At 43.1% G+C, this 15,836-nt stretch overlaps 2 protein-coding genes across 3 annotated transcripts in view; one reads left to right on the forward strand and one right to left on the reverse strand.

The window, feature by feature from the left end:
- Positions 1–1,796: 1,796 nt before the first annotated feature.
- parn (poly(A)-specific ribonuclease (deadenylation nuclease)) lies at positions 1,797–11,119 on the reverse strand. Its single transcript, XM_056454048.1, is given in 27 exon segments — positions 1,797–2,267; positions 2,337–2,455; positions 2,523–2,580; positions 4,269–4,372; positions 4,448–4,470; positions 4,472–4,620; positions 4,717–4,791; positions 4,880–4,966; positions 5,104–5,159; positions 5,252–5,321; positions 5,412–5,522; positions 5,682–5,757; positions 5,833–5,875; positions 5,960–6,003; positions 6,099–6,176; positions 6,285–6,341; positions 6,436–6,516; positions 6,597–6,639; positions 6,742–6,780; positions 6,864–6,926; positions 7,032–7,194; positions 7,275–7,335; positions 7,409–7,490; positions 10,322–10,389; positions 10,530–10,609; positions 10,789–10,866; positions 11,023–11,119. Coding segments are annotated over 27 exon segments (1,977 nt in total). The 5' UTR covers positions 11,042–11,119; the 3' UTR covers positions 1,797–2,217.
- A 2,642-nt stretch (positions 11,120–13,761) lies between these two features.
- txndc11 (thioredoxin domain containing 11) overlaps positions 13,762–15,836 on the forward strand; it is a 13,449-nt gene continuing 11,374 nt past the window's right edge. Inside the window, exon 1 of one of the 2 annotated variants that reach the window (XM_056454062.1) lies at positions 13,762–14,180. In XM_056454062.1, the coding sequence (XP_056310037.1) occupies positions 14,050–14,180 (131 nt within the window). In that variant the 5' untranslated portion in view covers positions 13,762–14,049. The remainder of the gene's footprint in view (positions 14,181–15,836) is intronic. The other variant, XM_056454054.1, reaches the window with a different exon arrangement.

Here is a 15,836-nt window from a genome sequence, read left to right on the forward strand (position 1 = left end):
TAAAAAACAGCCAATAGCATTTTATCATCCGCTCTACCGTTGAGTGGTTGAGATCCAGTTCATCAAATTAAGCTGCGGTCACACTGGGCTTTTCCTCCCATAGACTTTCATTCATACGCACGCGAATGCGTCAGACTAGAAACGCGGGGTCATGCGTTAAGTTTCGCAGGTTGCTGCGGTGCAAAGTTCAAGCTTGGTGAACTCTGACCTGCTAAATCGCATCACTTGACTGCATGAGACCAATCGAGGATCAAAACACGACCTCTCTGGACAGAAATTTAAAACATGGAGCAATCGCTCGCTTTATTAATGTCTAATCATCTTGTTTAATCCCACCCCTTTTCGCAGCGCAGCACGACAGAATTTCACACACACAAAGCCCAGTGTGACCACAGCTTAACCAGCATCTTGAAGGGGGCGGGGCATGTCAGACACTAGAGAGCATTTGATTGGTCAGAAGATTTGACAATAGAAACAAATCTTTGATCACTTAGATGGAAGTGACAAACTACAAGCTTTACACACTTATATACGTTTTATATCTTCTAACTACACATTTTGTCACTGTTTTGGGGACATTAGCTTATAGATATCCTAAAACTAACATTACTGATACTAACATCTAAAAACAAAACTTAATTTCATGCGACCTTTAACGGGCAACACGCATAATGTGGTACAATCAAAGTACAACACAGCAGCCATTATAACATGCAGCATGGAAGCGTTAATTTAATCTGTAAATAACATTATTTCCGTTACTTTAGTCAGGGTACTTGACTAAAACAGAAAAACAGCTTTCAATAGGAGAAGAAAATAGTAAATACTGTAGTGTTTTACACATTATAAAGTAATTCTATACTTATAACAACTATAATTAATACAAATGAACTAATACTGTAGAAAAAATCTATTACAGTAATTAGTTTATCATTTCTTCGTTATTACAACAGTATGATGAAGCACTCATTAACAGCTGTAGTAAACAATGTACTACAGTATCATTTAAAACACAACAGTGTTTACTATATATTATTACAGTATTTAATGTGAAATATTAAGTAGACAAATCGCTAGAACCTTATTACAAGCATATAACTTACATCCATCACAGTCTCCGTTTAATAAACGCTAAATCCGGTGTATTAATAGGAAATATAGAGTACTACGATTATATTATTTCAAACTAGTATGTAAATTATGTAAACCGACGCAGCGCAGGCGTGTATTCATTACCTGTCTGTGGGGTTCAGCTTCATCATCACCTGCTCGATGAAGGATTGCAGAATCACTTCAGTTATCAATAAATGAAGAGCGCGTCGAAGTTTCCGACCGATACGCTATACATCAACGTCTGAGTAGCGCATTAATACAGAACAGATTAAATTGACCGGAACTTCTTTTCAACGGTTTTTTAGTGTAGTTTGAACGCGCACCTTCAGCCAATCAAAATCCAGGATTCAACCTCTACTAAACCAAACGAGTCACATCGAGTGGTATTTAATTAATGTAGAGAGTACAAGATTAAAATACTCTTAAAGTCACAATTGGACCAATACATACATTAGTTTGACAAATTGACCGTGTTGGAAATGTTATGTTGAGCGGTAACGGGTTATGTGTAAAACTTTAACAACTTTAGTCAAATAAACTGACAAGATTAAAGTATAAATGTGAGATGAACAAAGCAGATCAGCATCTGACAGAGTTAACCAGTCTCAGACGACTCACTTGCTGGACAGGTTCAGTGAGTCAACTGAATCATCTGAGTTTGAATGAACAGGCCGACCCAGATATACTAAGAAAGACTCTTTAATTTCATCTCCCCTGGAAAAGGGAACATTTGAACATATACAAAAAAAACAAGGACATGAACAGACATTCGTGGTGATGATCAGACATTCTTTGACAATTCTTTTTTTCTCAACATTTATCTGAAGGAACTCAAACAATAATAGTCCCTCACGAGGAATAAATAGACCTGCAGGACAGTCAGCACGTTTAAAAACAGGGAACGCTTTCGGAAACCGTCTTAAAATACAAGTCACACACACATGAAATGGCTCAGTAACTCCAGCACCATTAAAATGCTCTGTTTTTGTGAGGAGAGGTCACAGGAAGTCACACGCTGGGCGTCAGGAGTTAAGTGCTTTCTTCTGATTGGCTGTTGATTACACTCAGACTGAGCGGGGGTTCTGATTGGCTTCTGAGCTTCCGCTACCAAACCTGAGGGACGTCGAAGAGCGCCGGCGGCGTAGTTTCAGAAGCTGCGCAACAAAAACGCATGCGTTCAGCAGGTTAACCGCTAATCTGCACATGTCAATATAAACGCTCACCGTCTGACTTCCTCTTCTTGTGCTTGCGGCTCCTTTTACCTTGACTCTGATTGGCTGAGGACTCCTCAAGCTCCGCTTCTTCTGCCAATGGGCTCACAGAGGCTCCGCCTTCATCAGTCCTGAACAAACAACAGCAAGTCAGAGGCATGACATCATGTGGGTCAGTCAAAGGGGCGGGACACTTACGGCAGTCTGGGCCAATCACAGGAGCCGGCGACATCAGCGTAGGTCTGCGTGCAGCTTCCTGCGATACGGAAGACAAATCAACAACAAACATTATAATGTAAACGAACCGCTGAATAGGAGACTTGAAAGAATATTTGACATGGTCGTTTTCAGCGACAGGCTTCAGTCACTGTTTAAGCCAGTCTTTCTCCAACCAGGAGTACACAAGCTTGCATTGTCCCATTCTGCCGTATGTGCTGCTCTATGGCAGGGCTCTTCAATTAGTTCGCCATGTGGGGCCAGTTCATGAAGAGCATCCCAAACCAGGGGCCGGAGAGATAGAACTTACAATACGAGTGATGACAACAGCAATACAAGAGCCCATGTGTTGTATTTTTGCTCCTAAACACATTAAAATGTGAATATATTGTATTTTAAACTACATCACTGCACATTTATGGATATATGGATGAACAATTATAGATTTTGGTTGTTCGATTATATAGTGTGAAGAATAATCATGGTTTCACAGTTATCACGTCTAATGTAAATTGAAGCTTTATATTAGGCAAGTATTTAAATGAACTGTTGTGATCCTCTGCGTTCATACATACATGATCATTTTAATAATTCATCTAGCGCATCTTTAGCTTGCATTGCACTGAAAGCCACACACACACACACACACACACACACACACACACACACACACACACACACACACACACACACACACACACTACAGCGCGAGATGTTTTCTACTCAGTGCATCTGAAAGGTGCGAGCACACATATTGACAATTCTTACATTGGAAATAACGAACTTGCGTGTGGAAGAGACGCGATATATGATATAAAGCTCGGACCTTTACACTAGCGCACAGCTGGCATGACTCGGTTACAGCAGTTTTCTTCTGTGCAACAGAAGCACGGCGTTGAGAAGCCTTCAAGCTGAAGTACTCAAATGTTTTGGGCTGCTCGCGCCACTCACTCGCTTAAAGTCAGGTGACTCACGCTCTGCGCGGTCTTCATCTGCAGCTCGTGCTGTACTGAACAGATGCACATCACTTCATCACTATAGCGGCTGCTTTTCCACTCAACTACATGCATTTCTGATGTCTTGGTCACTGTTTGGAGGGCCGGAACTAATTGCCTCGCGGGCCGCCAATTGAAGAGCCCTGCTCCATGGTTTCACTACATGTGGAGAGCGTCACATCACCTTACAGTGTTTGACGCAAATGACCTGACATCACCCGGACAGAGGAGCTTGGCCGGACACACCCGGCCCCAAACCAAATCGAGGAAAATAAATAAATAAATAAAAATATATATATACACATTCATTTAAGACCTTGTAAAAACAGGATCAAGACTTTAATAGCTTTTAAGGGCCTTAATTTTCTCACAATTGATTGATCAATTTTTAATGCTTTAAGACCCTGCGGACACTGTGTGTCTATTGATCTATTATCTATCTCTCTCTCTACACATATAAATGAAAGAATATGTGTGAAGAGCATCATGAACACACACCGTGATGTCAAACTGAGCTGAATCGATGGCATGAGTCGTAACTGAAGGGTAGGTTCACATCCCTAGTTAAGTCCACAGTTTAGTAGAGCTACACAATAATAATAGCCTACTCATAATAATCTTTAATTTACATCTACAGAATCCTCATCTTTAATTATAGAACAGAAACTAACTGATTCTCATCTTAGCCAGAATCGTGCAGCTCGTGTGTGTGTGTGTGTGTTGCGTCACTGACCGTCAGTCTTGATCTTCTTGACGCTGTAGTTCATCCAGCTGCTGTCAGCGCCGTGATTCTGCTCATCCAGAGTCGGACTGATGCTGCGCTTGACCGCCTGATGCCTGCACACACACACACACGGTCATGTGACTGACTGACAGATGCCATGTGTGTGTGAGAGATGGACATCGACTCACCGGTTGTGGGTGAAGCCGGATGCAGGTTGTCATGGCGACGCTGGTGTAGGAAGTATCCGCCCACCCGTCACCGGCCCACTTCCTGCTGGAGGGCGTGTTCTTCTGCCGCGACTGCAGGTACTCTGCGTAGGTTTGGATGCGGTAGCTCTCGGCGTATCGACTGGTGTTCATGGCTGCGCACACACACACACACACACACACACACACACACACACACACTCTGAGCGAGGTGTTGGTGGAGGCTGGAGAACAGCAGATGAGCTTCTTACCGATCTGAACCTGCTCCGTCTGACTGAGAGACACGAACGCTGACGTGTCGTCCACCCATGACACCTGGATGTTCCCTGAGACACACACACACACATATATATTAACACACACAGACAAGTGTATGAGCGCGTGTGTGTGTGAGTGAGTGAGTGAGAGAGTTACCGAAGGCGCTGAACAGCTGGTACAGGTCACTGGTCTTCCACTCTTTAGGAAACGTGACGTACAGGACATGATCTCTCTTGGGCTGCACTACACACACACACACACACACGTAAAACTTTACTATAATCAATACAAACATGGATCAAACACTTGAGGTCAGTAACGCTGTATTAGTGTGTGTGTGTGTGTGTGTGTGTGTGTGTGTGTGTGTGTGTGTGTCTTACAGTCAGGTCCGCTCATGTTCAGGTAGGGAATGTCGATGACCCTCATCAGGAATAATCTGGAAAACACATGAAGACACCGGTTCAGAAGTGTGTGTGTGAGAAAGAGTGTGTGTGAGTGTGTGTGTGAGTGTGTGTGAGAGTGTCTCACTTGTTGTAGAAGGGCTCCAGCAGTTTGGAGCGGGCAGAGATGTGGCTCTTGGGCGGCGTGAGGAAAGAGCCTGAGGAGAAACACAACCTCTTCAGCTATCGACTGCAAAGCATCATGGGATTGATGAACACTTCCTGAGAGTTACGACACACACACTCACCCAGGTAGTTGGCCATGGAGATGAAGCAGAGTCCGGTGATGAAGGCGTCGTATCCGGCTTCATGGAGCTGCTCAGTGGAGGTGTCGTAACTCTGGAGACCTTCAGGACACTCTACACACACACACACACACACACGATGCCGGAGAGTGACATACAGCACAAGTATGACAGAGTGTCTGTTTGCCATAGTGATCTGGAGAGAGAGAGTGTGTGTGTGTGTGTGTGTGTGTGTGTGTGTGTGTGTGTGTGTGTGTGTGTGTGTGTGTGTACCGGTGGTGGGGGATCTGAAGGGTTTCTGCCTCAGCTGTTTGTGTAGTTCAGCCAGTGATGTGTTGTGGATGATCTCCTATCACACAAACACAAGCATTAAACACACACACACACACACACAAATTTGCGCGCACTCACACACACAACCCACCTTGAATGGTTGTGTGGACGCCATCAGCTTGGTGTCTAGCAGCCTGAAACACAAGAGCACACACACTCTTGAGTTTCCTCACACATGAACACACACACACACACACGATGACATGATCAGAGTTTACCTGGGAAACACAGTCATGGCCACCTCCTTGAAGTCATCCAGCTCCTGAAACACACACACACACACACACACACACACACACACAGATGAGAGTGATGAACACACACACATTCCCACAATGCACCTGTGGTCTCCTGTACCTCTGGCAGCGGCCCACAGAACTGGTGTATGGTGTGCATGACGTCCAGCAGCATGTTGTGGCCCACCACCAGCTTACCCTGCAGACAGAGGGATGATCACACACACACCTCACTAACAACATTCACTGTGTGTGTGTGTGTGTGTGTGTGTGTGTGTGTGTGTGTGAGTGAGTGAGTGATACGCACAGATTTGGAGATGGCTCTGATGACCCTGGAGAAACCCACAGCATCATTCAGCTCCTCCTGAAACAAACACACAGATGTGAGTCATGTGACTGACTGACCGTGTGTGTGTGTGTGTGTGTGTGTGTGTGTGTGTGTGTGAGTGTGTGCCTACCTGCTCTCTCTGCTGCTTCTGCTGCTCTCTCCTCCTCCTCTCCTCATCATCAACTTTACTGATCTGGATGAAGCGCTCCTTCTGAAAACACACACACACACACACACACAGTGAGCACAAGAGTGTGTTCTGATAGTGTGTATTTCTGTGCACACACATACCTTCTCAGTCTCCAGCGTCTCCACATGAAGACCTTTAGAATACCTGGAGAAACAAAAACACTTGATGAATAAAAACGTTCACTCACCTGTCGAACACACACACACACACACACACACACACACACACACACACACACACACTTACTTTGAGTTGAGCGTCTGATAGATGAGCTTCCTCTGAAACCTGAGAAACACACAGCATATGAACACACATATTCAGAACACACTGGGTCACCATGAGAGAGTGTGTATGTGTGTGTGTCTGACCCGGTGCAGGGCTCCAGATCCAGAGTCTGATCAGCGTTCTTCAGTAGAGCTTCAACCTTTTCCCTGAAAACACACACACAATGTTTTTCATAATGCCCCTCACACACTACAGTGTGTGTGTGTGTGTGTGTGTGTGTGTGTGTGTGTGTGTGTGTGTGTGATCCTCACTCCACACTCCTGATGAACTCTCTCTGGTCTTCTGGCACGTTACACACACCAGTGCCTGAAGGGGGCGTGTATGAGACCGGGCCCGCCCCATTCATCTGGCTCCGCCTCTCCTCATACTGCTCCCTCAGCTGACACTCCTCCTCCTGAGTCAGGTATGGGATCCCTACAGCAACCACAGCTGTCAATCAAACACACAAACAAACCAGCAACCAATCACGTGACAGAAAGTGAGTGCGCACTGACCGCTGCGGAAGACCTTGTTGAAGTCGAAGCCCTGACTGGCCAGAAAGTCAATACTGGAGCTCTGGAAGAGAAGGATGAAGATGATGAAGATGAGGAGATTGAGGAGATGATCAACAGCAGTGAGCATCTCTCACCTGACAGATGAACTTTATATCAGGAGACGTGCGGCTGAAGGGTTTGGGGAAGATGTAGAAGTTGAAGGCTTTAGTGATGTACCTGCAGACACACACACACACACACACACCATCATCATCATGATGAAGATCAGCAGGCTGTTCTCTCAGAGTAAAGGTGGATCAGCAGCCGGTGTGAAGCGCAGCACTGCTGTAGGAGACTGAAGGGGTTACTCTGAGAAAACAGCCGGCTGGATGTGCTTTATCCTGATTATTACACAGATACTGGCCACGACACACACACACACACACACACACACACACACACACACACACACACACACACACACACACACACACACACACACACACAGCTCTGAGCCATGACGGTTTATTAATGCTTCAATTAAACTCAAAGCTGAAAGAAACTAAAGCAGCTGAAGTAGTATACACTAGCCTGCGCATTATTCACACACTAGATGGAGACAAACAGTCAAACACACATGAGAGACGAGCAGACACACAGCAGTGTAAATATATGGATAAACGCATTCACTGACGGTCAAGCAGATCCTCAGTTCCCACATCGGTGTGTGTTATTCAGCGGTTCTGATCAGATTATAGATCAGAATATCCCTCATTGGGGAAATGGAGGCCAGACTTGAATTATTTGCGAGAGCATTTAGTGCACGGCATAACATAATATCTGATAATTATAATTCCAAACAGTGATCGACGGATTGGCCAACAGGGTTCAGCGCGAGACAGAAATGACCACCGTGATTATGAAGTATCCAGAGTGCACAGTATGTGTGTGAGGCCAATGCAGGAGAGCATTAAAGCAGCGCAGTAAACACCAGCACAGCGCTGCGTTCTTAACTGTAAGAAAACACACACATTCAGTATCCTCCTCAGGCTCAGTGTCCGCATATGTGGACAGCACACTTTAGCTCTTCAGTGGCTATTTAAAATACTTTAATGTTTTATATCTCGTTACAGACATGCAGTGTCATCCTGCAACTGTTCTGCAGCATATCAAATGTCCCAAACACTATTTTAACTGTCCAAAATGTTGTGTTTACTCTCTGATAGTCAAAACATGTGAAAAATAAACATATACATGTTAAATATGCATTACAAAACAGTCAGGAAAAAGTGTTTCATGTCAATTCAGACCATGAGTCCATGTATATGAACATTTTTCTCTAAAAGTACATCATATCAAAAGATTTTTATTCTAATTAGGTTCCAATAAGCCCAAATAACAAAGAGAAATAGAAAATGCATGTAGAACAGCAGCTTGGGCCTGAAGAGGTTATTAATCCATACAGTAGCAAAACATTAAACTAATTATTATTATTATTTTAAATGGGCCGCGCAGTTTGTGTAGGAACAGCTGACGGTGGCCACAGCAACATCAATCGGCAGGGGATCGAGAGCTCAAACACATTTAAATGAGAGAAGTCTTCAACATGGACAGGATATATGAAGCGCCCATAAAGCTCGAGGTCTTGAACCAGACCAGTTGTTTTCTTGAGGCGCGGGAATAATTTTCCGAATAAAATGCGGCAGCTTTCGGGAACTCTGATGTCATTTGAACAAGAGTGGGCAGCCCACCTATAGCGCTCCCGAGAGAGCGCGCATCCGCCGTAGTGCTCTGCGTGTGTGTGTGTGTGTGTGCGAGAGAGCGCTGCTGCTTTGCACTGTCTTGTTTGTACGCAGAAACGCTGCACTGCTTTTGCAATATGAATGTACAGTATTTGTCATACTAATAAAGCACCTGTGTGTGTGTGTGTGTGTGTGTGCCGCTTGTAATGGGCTGACTGGACTCATCATCCAGCTGGGTGTTTTCGGGAGACCTATTTAATCGCCATTCATTCTTCTGTTGCCCAATATGCACCTGCTATGTGTATAGTAATAATGTTGATATGAAACCCAATCCTTGTCAAATATATTGAGTGGATGTGTTTGTAAATCTGATTTTGAAAGAGTCAGCGCCTCCCCCGCCACAGATCTAGCAGCACGTCGCGCGGCACTCATGTCTCATGACAGAAGTGCAAACAGAACTGACCTCTAGCCTCGATCTCGCACAACCTTCACTTTAATCTGTCATCTCTCTCTTTTGGTAGGGTCCAATTTTAACCCGAGATTTTGAAAACCAGATCTAAATTTAGCAGAAACGGCCGGTAGAAAACGAGGCGGGTCAGGCAGCAGGTGAATATACAGTGGTAGCGGTCAGGGTGCGGTATAAAAATCTGGCGGGAGCAGGGACTAGAATTTCAGTCCAGCGCAGATATCTACATAAAGGTGCAGTCTGAGAGATGCATTACCAGCCCTGATCTATAATAGATATGTGGATGCAAGCTGCGGAGCGAATACAAGCTACAACACACTATTAAATACAGAATGTGCAAAACTACAGAGAATGAGGCGGAAGCCATTTTAAATCACCCTTACAGTTTGTGTAGGAAGAAACTGGTCCCTATGAAGGGTGTAACAGTAAAGGACAAAGTCCCGTGACGTTACATTAGTAGTCTTTGCTATACTTTAATAATGAACAGCCAGCGAATCTCGTGCTGCAGGGTTGACTATAGGATCAATCCTCAGGTGACAGCACACAGTCGGCTATACTGTGGTATATCTCAATCTCACAGTTATCTCAATCTCACAGTTACACTCAATGTGTGGTGTTACTGTTCATACGAGCAGCAAACGATTCAAACACCAGACGAATCATTCATTTGACTCAGAGTCGACTCTTTTCTTTGTGGATCAATAGTTTTAAACAGTGCGGTGTCAGACTGAACCCTCAGCCGGACGCGTTCATCACGCTGAGCTGCAGCACACACTCATGGACAACCCATAACAGGGGTTCATTAAAAAACAACCCATCACTACAGGCTAATCAGCTAATCTGAGCGCTGGGTCACTCACGTCGACTGGTTCTGGTCGTATCTGAAGGTGCAGACGCCGAACTGGAAGAGCAGGAAGTTCATGGAGTGCTGCAGGAAACCAGAGATCATCATTATCAGCTCCAAAACAACCCAACACAAACTGCAGGACTGGCCTGTGTGTGTGTGTGTGTGTGTGTGTGTGTGTGTGTGTGTGTGTGTGTGTGTGTGTGTGTGTGTGTGTTCTTTACCTTCCTCAGTTTGGTGTATCTCTCCTCAGGTGTGTCCAGTCCATTGGTCAGAGCACTGACGGACGGCCCATCACTGATTCCTATCACACACACACACTTTAATAACACGCTCACACAACACATTAACACTAACAAATTAACACACACACACACACACACACACACACACACACACACACACACACACACACACACACACACACACGCGCGCACACACACACGCGCGCACACACGCGCACACACGCACACACGCACACACCTGTGAACTCTCCGTCGATAGAGATGAAATCCGCCTCCTGCACCGCGTTACACACCTCTGGAAGAACCTCCTTAAAATCTGCACATCACACAAACACAATTACAGGATTAACACACACACACACACACCTGCACACAAACACCGCGAGCGCGCGCACAGTCGCGTTACAGACACGGTGTTCGTGTGCAGGTGTGTATTTCACGGTGAAGCATCTCAGTAATCTGCTGGTCTTACTCTGTCTCGTGACCTCCATCCTCCAAAGCAGCGATACACACAAACACACACACTGGAAGCTTTAACCCCGGCCGCCGGAAACGCTCGCACGCACTTCCGCTCCCAGTCCGTTCCTGCAGGAGGCGCTCTGAGGCTCATTCACGGTGGAAATACTACAGAGACCGTATTAATGATATCTTTTCATATTTACAATACAAAAAATTATTCACACTATAGGACATATAAACGGATCGAGTTATAAATTAAATTTAAAACGATTATCCAAAGAGATTCCTTCAAAAACTACTTTCATTTAAATAAAAAATAATAAAAATCTATTAAAAGTCAAATTTCTTAGACTAAACCATTATTTTTTTAGATCCTACAAATTCCTCAAATTAACATCATGTTGAATTATGAAATTATTAAATTATGAATTAATGTTTTTATCAGTTCCAGAATGATGGGAATCTGTTTCTGTTTAATGGTCAAATGAGGTAATGGGGTATATGCCGGAGCATGCTAATAGGACTTTGAATTTGCCAGAAACCTGGGTTAAGCGCTTCCACCCACCATTCTCTAGATTATGTCAAACCATCTTCCTGTTCTCTCTTCCTCCCATTTCTTTTGTCCTCTCTCCCTCACATATTGTTGAATTATAGTCTTCATTTCATTTTTACTAGGTCTTAAAAACATGTCAATACCTGATTTAAGTGGCCTAATTTGCATACCCAGATAGCATATGAATGTGGGCCACTTTAGGCAGTTATGCAGCACTGGTGGTCTTCCTTCGGCCCAGACAAAACGGAGGTGAGCCTGAAGTGGCCCACCTGTACAATAGCAAAGGAGGGCCAAAGATTCAATTCATTTATGGGCCATTTAAGGCAAATATTGGGAACTTACAGGAAAAGGTAATCTGAAGGTAAACCTAATGTGGCCCATGTGAAAAATGAATAATTTGGCCTAAATGATGGAGGACTAATGTGGGCCACAGTTGGCAAAAATGTGGCATAGTCATTTAATCTGGGTCTAAACCTAAAGTGGCTCACACGTGTGAGACCAAATGTGGCCCAGTTATCTTAAAACATATGTGGGCCACTTTTGGCAAATATTTGGCACAGTTAGCTCTGGCTAATGCAGCCATTAGCCTATAGTGGCCCAGAGAAGATATGGCAAATGTGGCCTAGTTATTTTAAAACATATGTGGACCACATAGACTAATGTCACCATCATGGAGAAAAGTGTTTGCTTTAGTTGGGCTCAGAGCCCTGAACCTCTAATATAAATGTTCTTTTGGGCTGCTGTAACTTTGAAGAGCCTTGCTTGAAAAGTTTATTCATTACAGCAAACAAACAAAGTAAAAAAACAATAAAATGAAGAGAGGCGTAACCTGTAATGAAATAATATAATTCACTGATGTTCACCAATGATTAATCCATTATTAGATGTAACGCAATAACATGCTAGCACATGCCACAGCATTATGAAGGTTTATAAACTAAAGAAATTCTGTGGTTCAACTTCTGCTCACAGAGACATCAATAATCAGCGTATGAACCTAAACAACAGTGACAATTAACAACATGAACAACACTCACAAACAGGACACTAAAAGAGACAAAATCAACAACGTCAACAGAAACAGCAGAATCACCAGCAGATAATGAAGACTGGAGCATCAATAAGCTATAGAATGTATTCATACTGTAGTGCATGCTGGGATTTTTGTGCTTTGCCACACCCAGGAAGTGTAAGGTGTAGGCCGGATCTGGGCCAGAATAAAAGCAAACTGTGGCCCAGAATAGGGTCAGTTCTGGTTCATTAAGTTGAATTGTGGCTGATGTGTGGTATTGCTTTGGCCTAATTGTGGCCTATATCTGGAAAACAAGAGTGGACCGCCTGAGTGCCATCATTCCATGCGGTATGAGAGCCGGATGTAAGTGTCTGGTGTGGGCCGGATGTGGGCCAGAATAAAAGCAAACTGTGGCCCAGAATAGGGTCAGTTGTGGTTCATTTGGTTGAATTCTGGCTACCATGTGGTATGGCTATGACTTAATTGTGGCCCATATCTGGCAAACAGGAGTGGACCACCCAAGTGTCATCATTCCATGCGGTATGTGGGCCGGATGTAAGTGTCTGGTGTGGGCCGGATTTGAGCCACGTGAATTTTGCTAGCTGAGTATTTATCTGCTTGTTCATTCCTTAAAATTCCAACTGTGCTGGAACCCAAATAAAAGCGAAATCTATCTGTTGAATTCTATATATTGTCTGTAAAATTTCAGTCAAAATGTCTGATCTACAATGTCCTGATTTAATTGTTATTAAAGATGAACTCCAATCTGAACAGATCATCGTCTTCTTTGGTTCACATTCCTCTACCCACTGCAGTCATTTTACCTGTATAAATTGACAGGTGATCTGATATTCTTTTGTAGGTCCTGATGTTAAGTTAAAAACTGGAACACCAGCATCAGAATATATTTGAACACATTCATCATAACTTCTTTGCATGTATTTATATGTATCTTGTGCATTGGGTTTTGAATAATCTCTTCCTTCTTTATTTAACAGTGACAGATCTACTGTGGGTTGCGAGATTAACCATAATGGGACTGTTGATTAAGGCACTGTAGGATTTATTAATACATTATGATGACAAATAAAGAACAATAATTGAGAAATCATCTTTGGCGCGGGGACTCGGTGGGCGTGGCCTCGCTGCGTCAGGCAGCGTCGCTGTTTCCTCAGAAATAAACCGTCTAGTCACGCTCTTCATTCGACCCCAAACACCGACACCGGGCAGTAAATGCGCTTTATTAGTGAAGACCTTGTTAATGACGACCCACTGAACACTGTACGCGTTTTCATCTACTCTTCTCAAGCAGTATTGAAATGAACGACACGTTATGTGTTTGTAGTTTGTTGACGCTCCCTCAGCCTGTGAGGCGGAAGTGTGACGTGTGTTTGAGCGGTTGGTGCTCCGTTCCGCCGCTCCGCTTCAGCTGTGTTCGGTTCACCGGGATGAGCTGCTGTCTGTAGCGGTCGGTGATGCTGCGGCGGGTCCGGGCTGAGCTTCGGCAGGCGGTGGATCAGATGGCGAGAAGACCCGTAAAGATACTGTGTTGCGGTGCAATACTGCTGACCTGCGCGCTCCTGCTGCCCATAACACTCACCTGCGGGTAAATAGACTGATAAATATCAATATTATATCATATACTGCTGATCATAACACTCACCTGCGGGTAAATAGACTGATAAATATCAATATTATATCATATACTGCTGATCATAACACTCACCTGCGGGTAAATACACTGATAAATATCAATATTATATCATATACTGCTGATCATAACACTCACCTGCGGGTCAATACACTGATAAATATCAATATTATATCATGTACTGCTGATCATAACACTCACCTGCGGGTCAATATACTGATAAATATCAATATTATATCATATACTGCTGATCATAACACTCACCTGCGGGTAAATACACTGATAAATATCAATATTATATCATATACTGCTGATCATAACGCTCATCTGCGGGTAAATATACTGATAAATATCAATATTATATCATGTACTGCTGATCATAACGCTCACCTGCGGGTAAATACACTGATAAATATCAATATTATATCATGTACTGCTGATCATAACGCTCACCTGCGGGTAAATACACTGATAAATATCAATATTATATCATGTACTGCTGATCATAACGCTCACCTGCGGGTCAATACACTGATAAATATCAATATTATATCATGTACTGCTGATCATAACACTCACCTGCGGGTCAATATACTGATAAATATCAATATTATATCATATACTGCTGATCATAACACTCACCTGCGGGTAAATACACTGATAAATATCAATATTATATCATGTACTGCTGATCATAACACTCACCTGCGGGTCAATACACTGATAAATATCAATATTATATCATATACTGCTGATCATAACGCTCATCTGCGGGTAAATATACTGATAAATATCAATATTATATCATGTACTGCTGATCATAACGCTCACCTGCGGGTAAATACACTGATAAATATCAATATTATATCATATACTGCTGATCATAACGCTCATCTGCGGGTAAATATACTGATAAATATCAATATTATATCATATACTGCTGATCATAACGCTCACCTGCGGGTCAATATACTGATAAATATCAATATTATATCATGTACTGCTGATCATAACGCTCACCTGCGGGTCAATACACTGATAAATATCAATATTATATCATATACTGCTGATCATAACACTCATCTGCGGGTAAATACACTGATAAATATCAATATTATATCATATACTGCTGATCATAACACTCACCTGCGGGTAAATAGACTGATAAATATCAATATTATATCATATACTGCTGATCATAACACTCACCTGCGGGTCAATACACTGATAAATATCAATATTATATCATATACTGCTGATCATAACACTCACCTGCGGGTAAATACACTGATAAATATCAATATTATATCATATACTGCTGATCATAACACTCACCTGCGGGTCAATACACTGATAAATATCAATATTATATCATATACTGCTGATCATAACACTCACCTGCGGGTAAATAGACTGATAAATATCAATATTATATCATATACTGCTGATCATAACACTCACCTGCGGGTAAATACACTGATAAATATCAATATTATATCATATACTGCTGATCATAACACTCACCTGCGGGTAAATACACTGATAAATATCAATATTATATCATATACTGCTGATCATAACACTCACCTGCGGGTCAATACACTGATAAAT

This window comes from Danio aesculapii, chromosome 1 (genome assembly GCF_903798145.1).
Source record: "Danio aesculapii chromosome 1, fDanAes4.1, whole genome shotgun sequence".
NCBI classification, from domain to species: domain Eukaryota; kingdom Metazoa; phylum Chordata; class Actinopteri; order Cypriniformes; family Danionidae; genus Danio; species Danio aesculapii.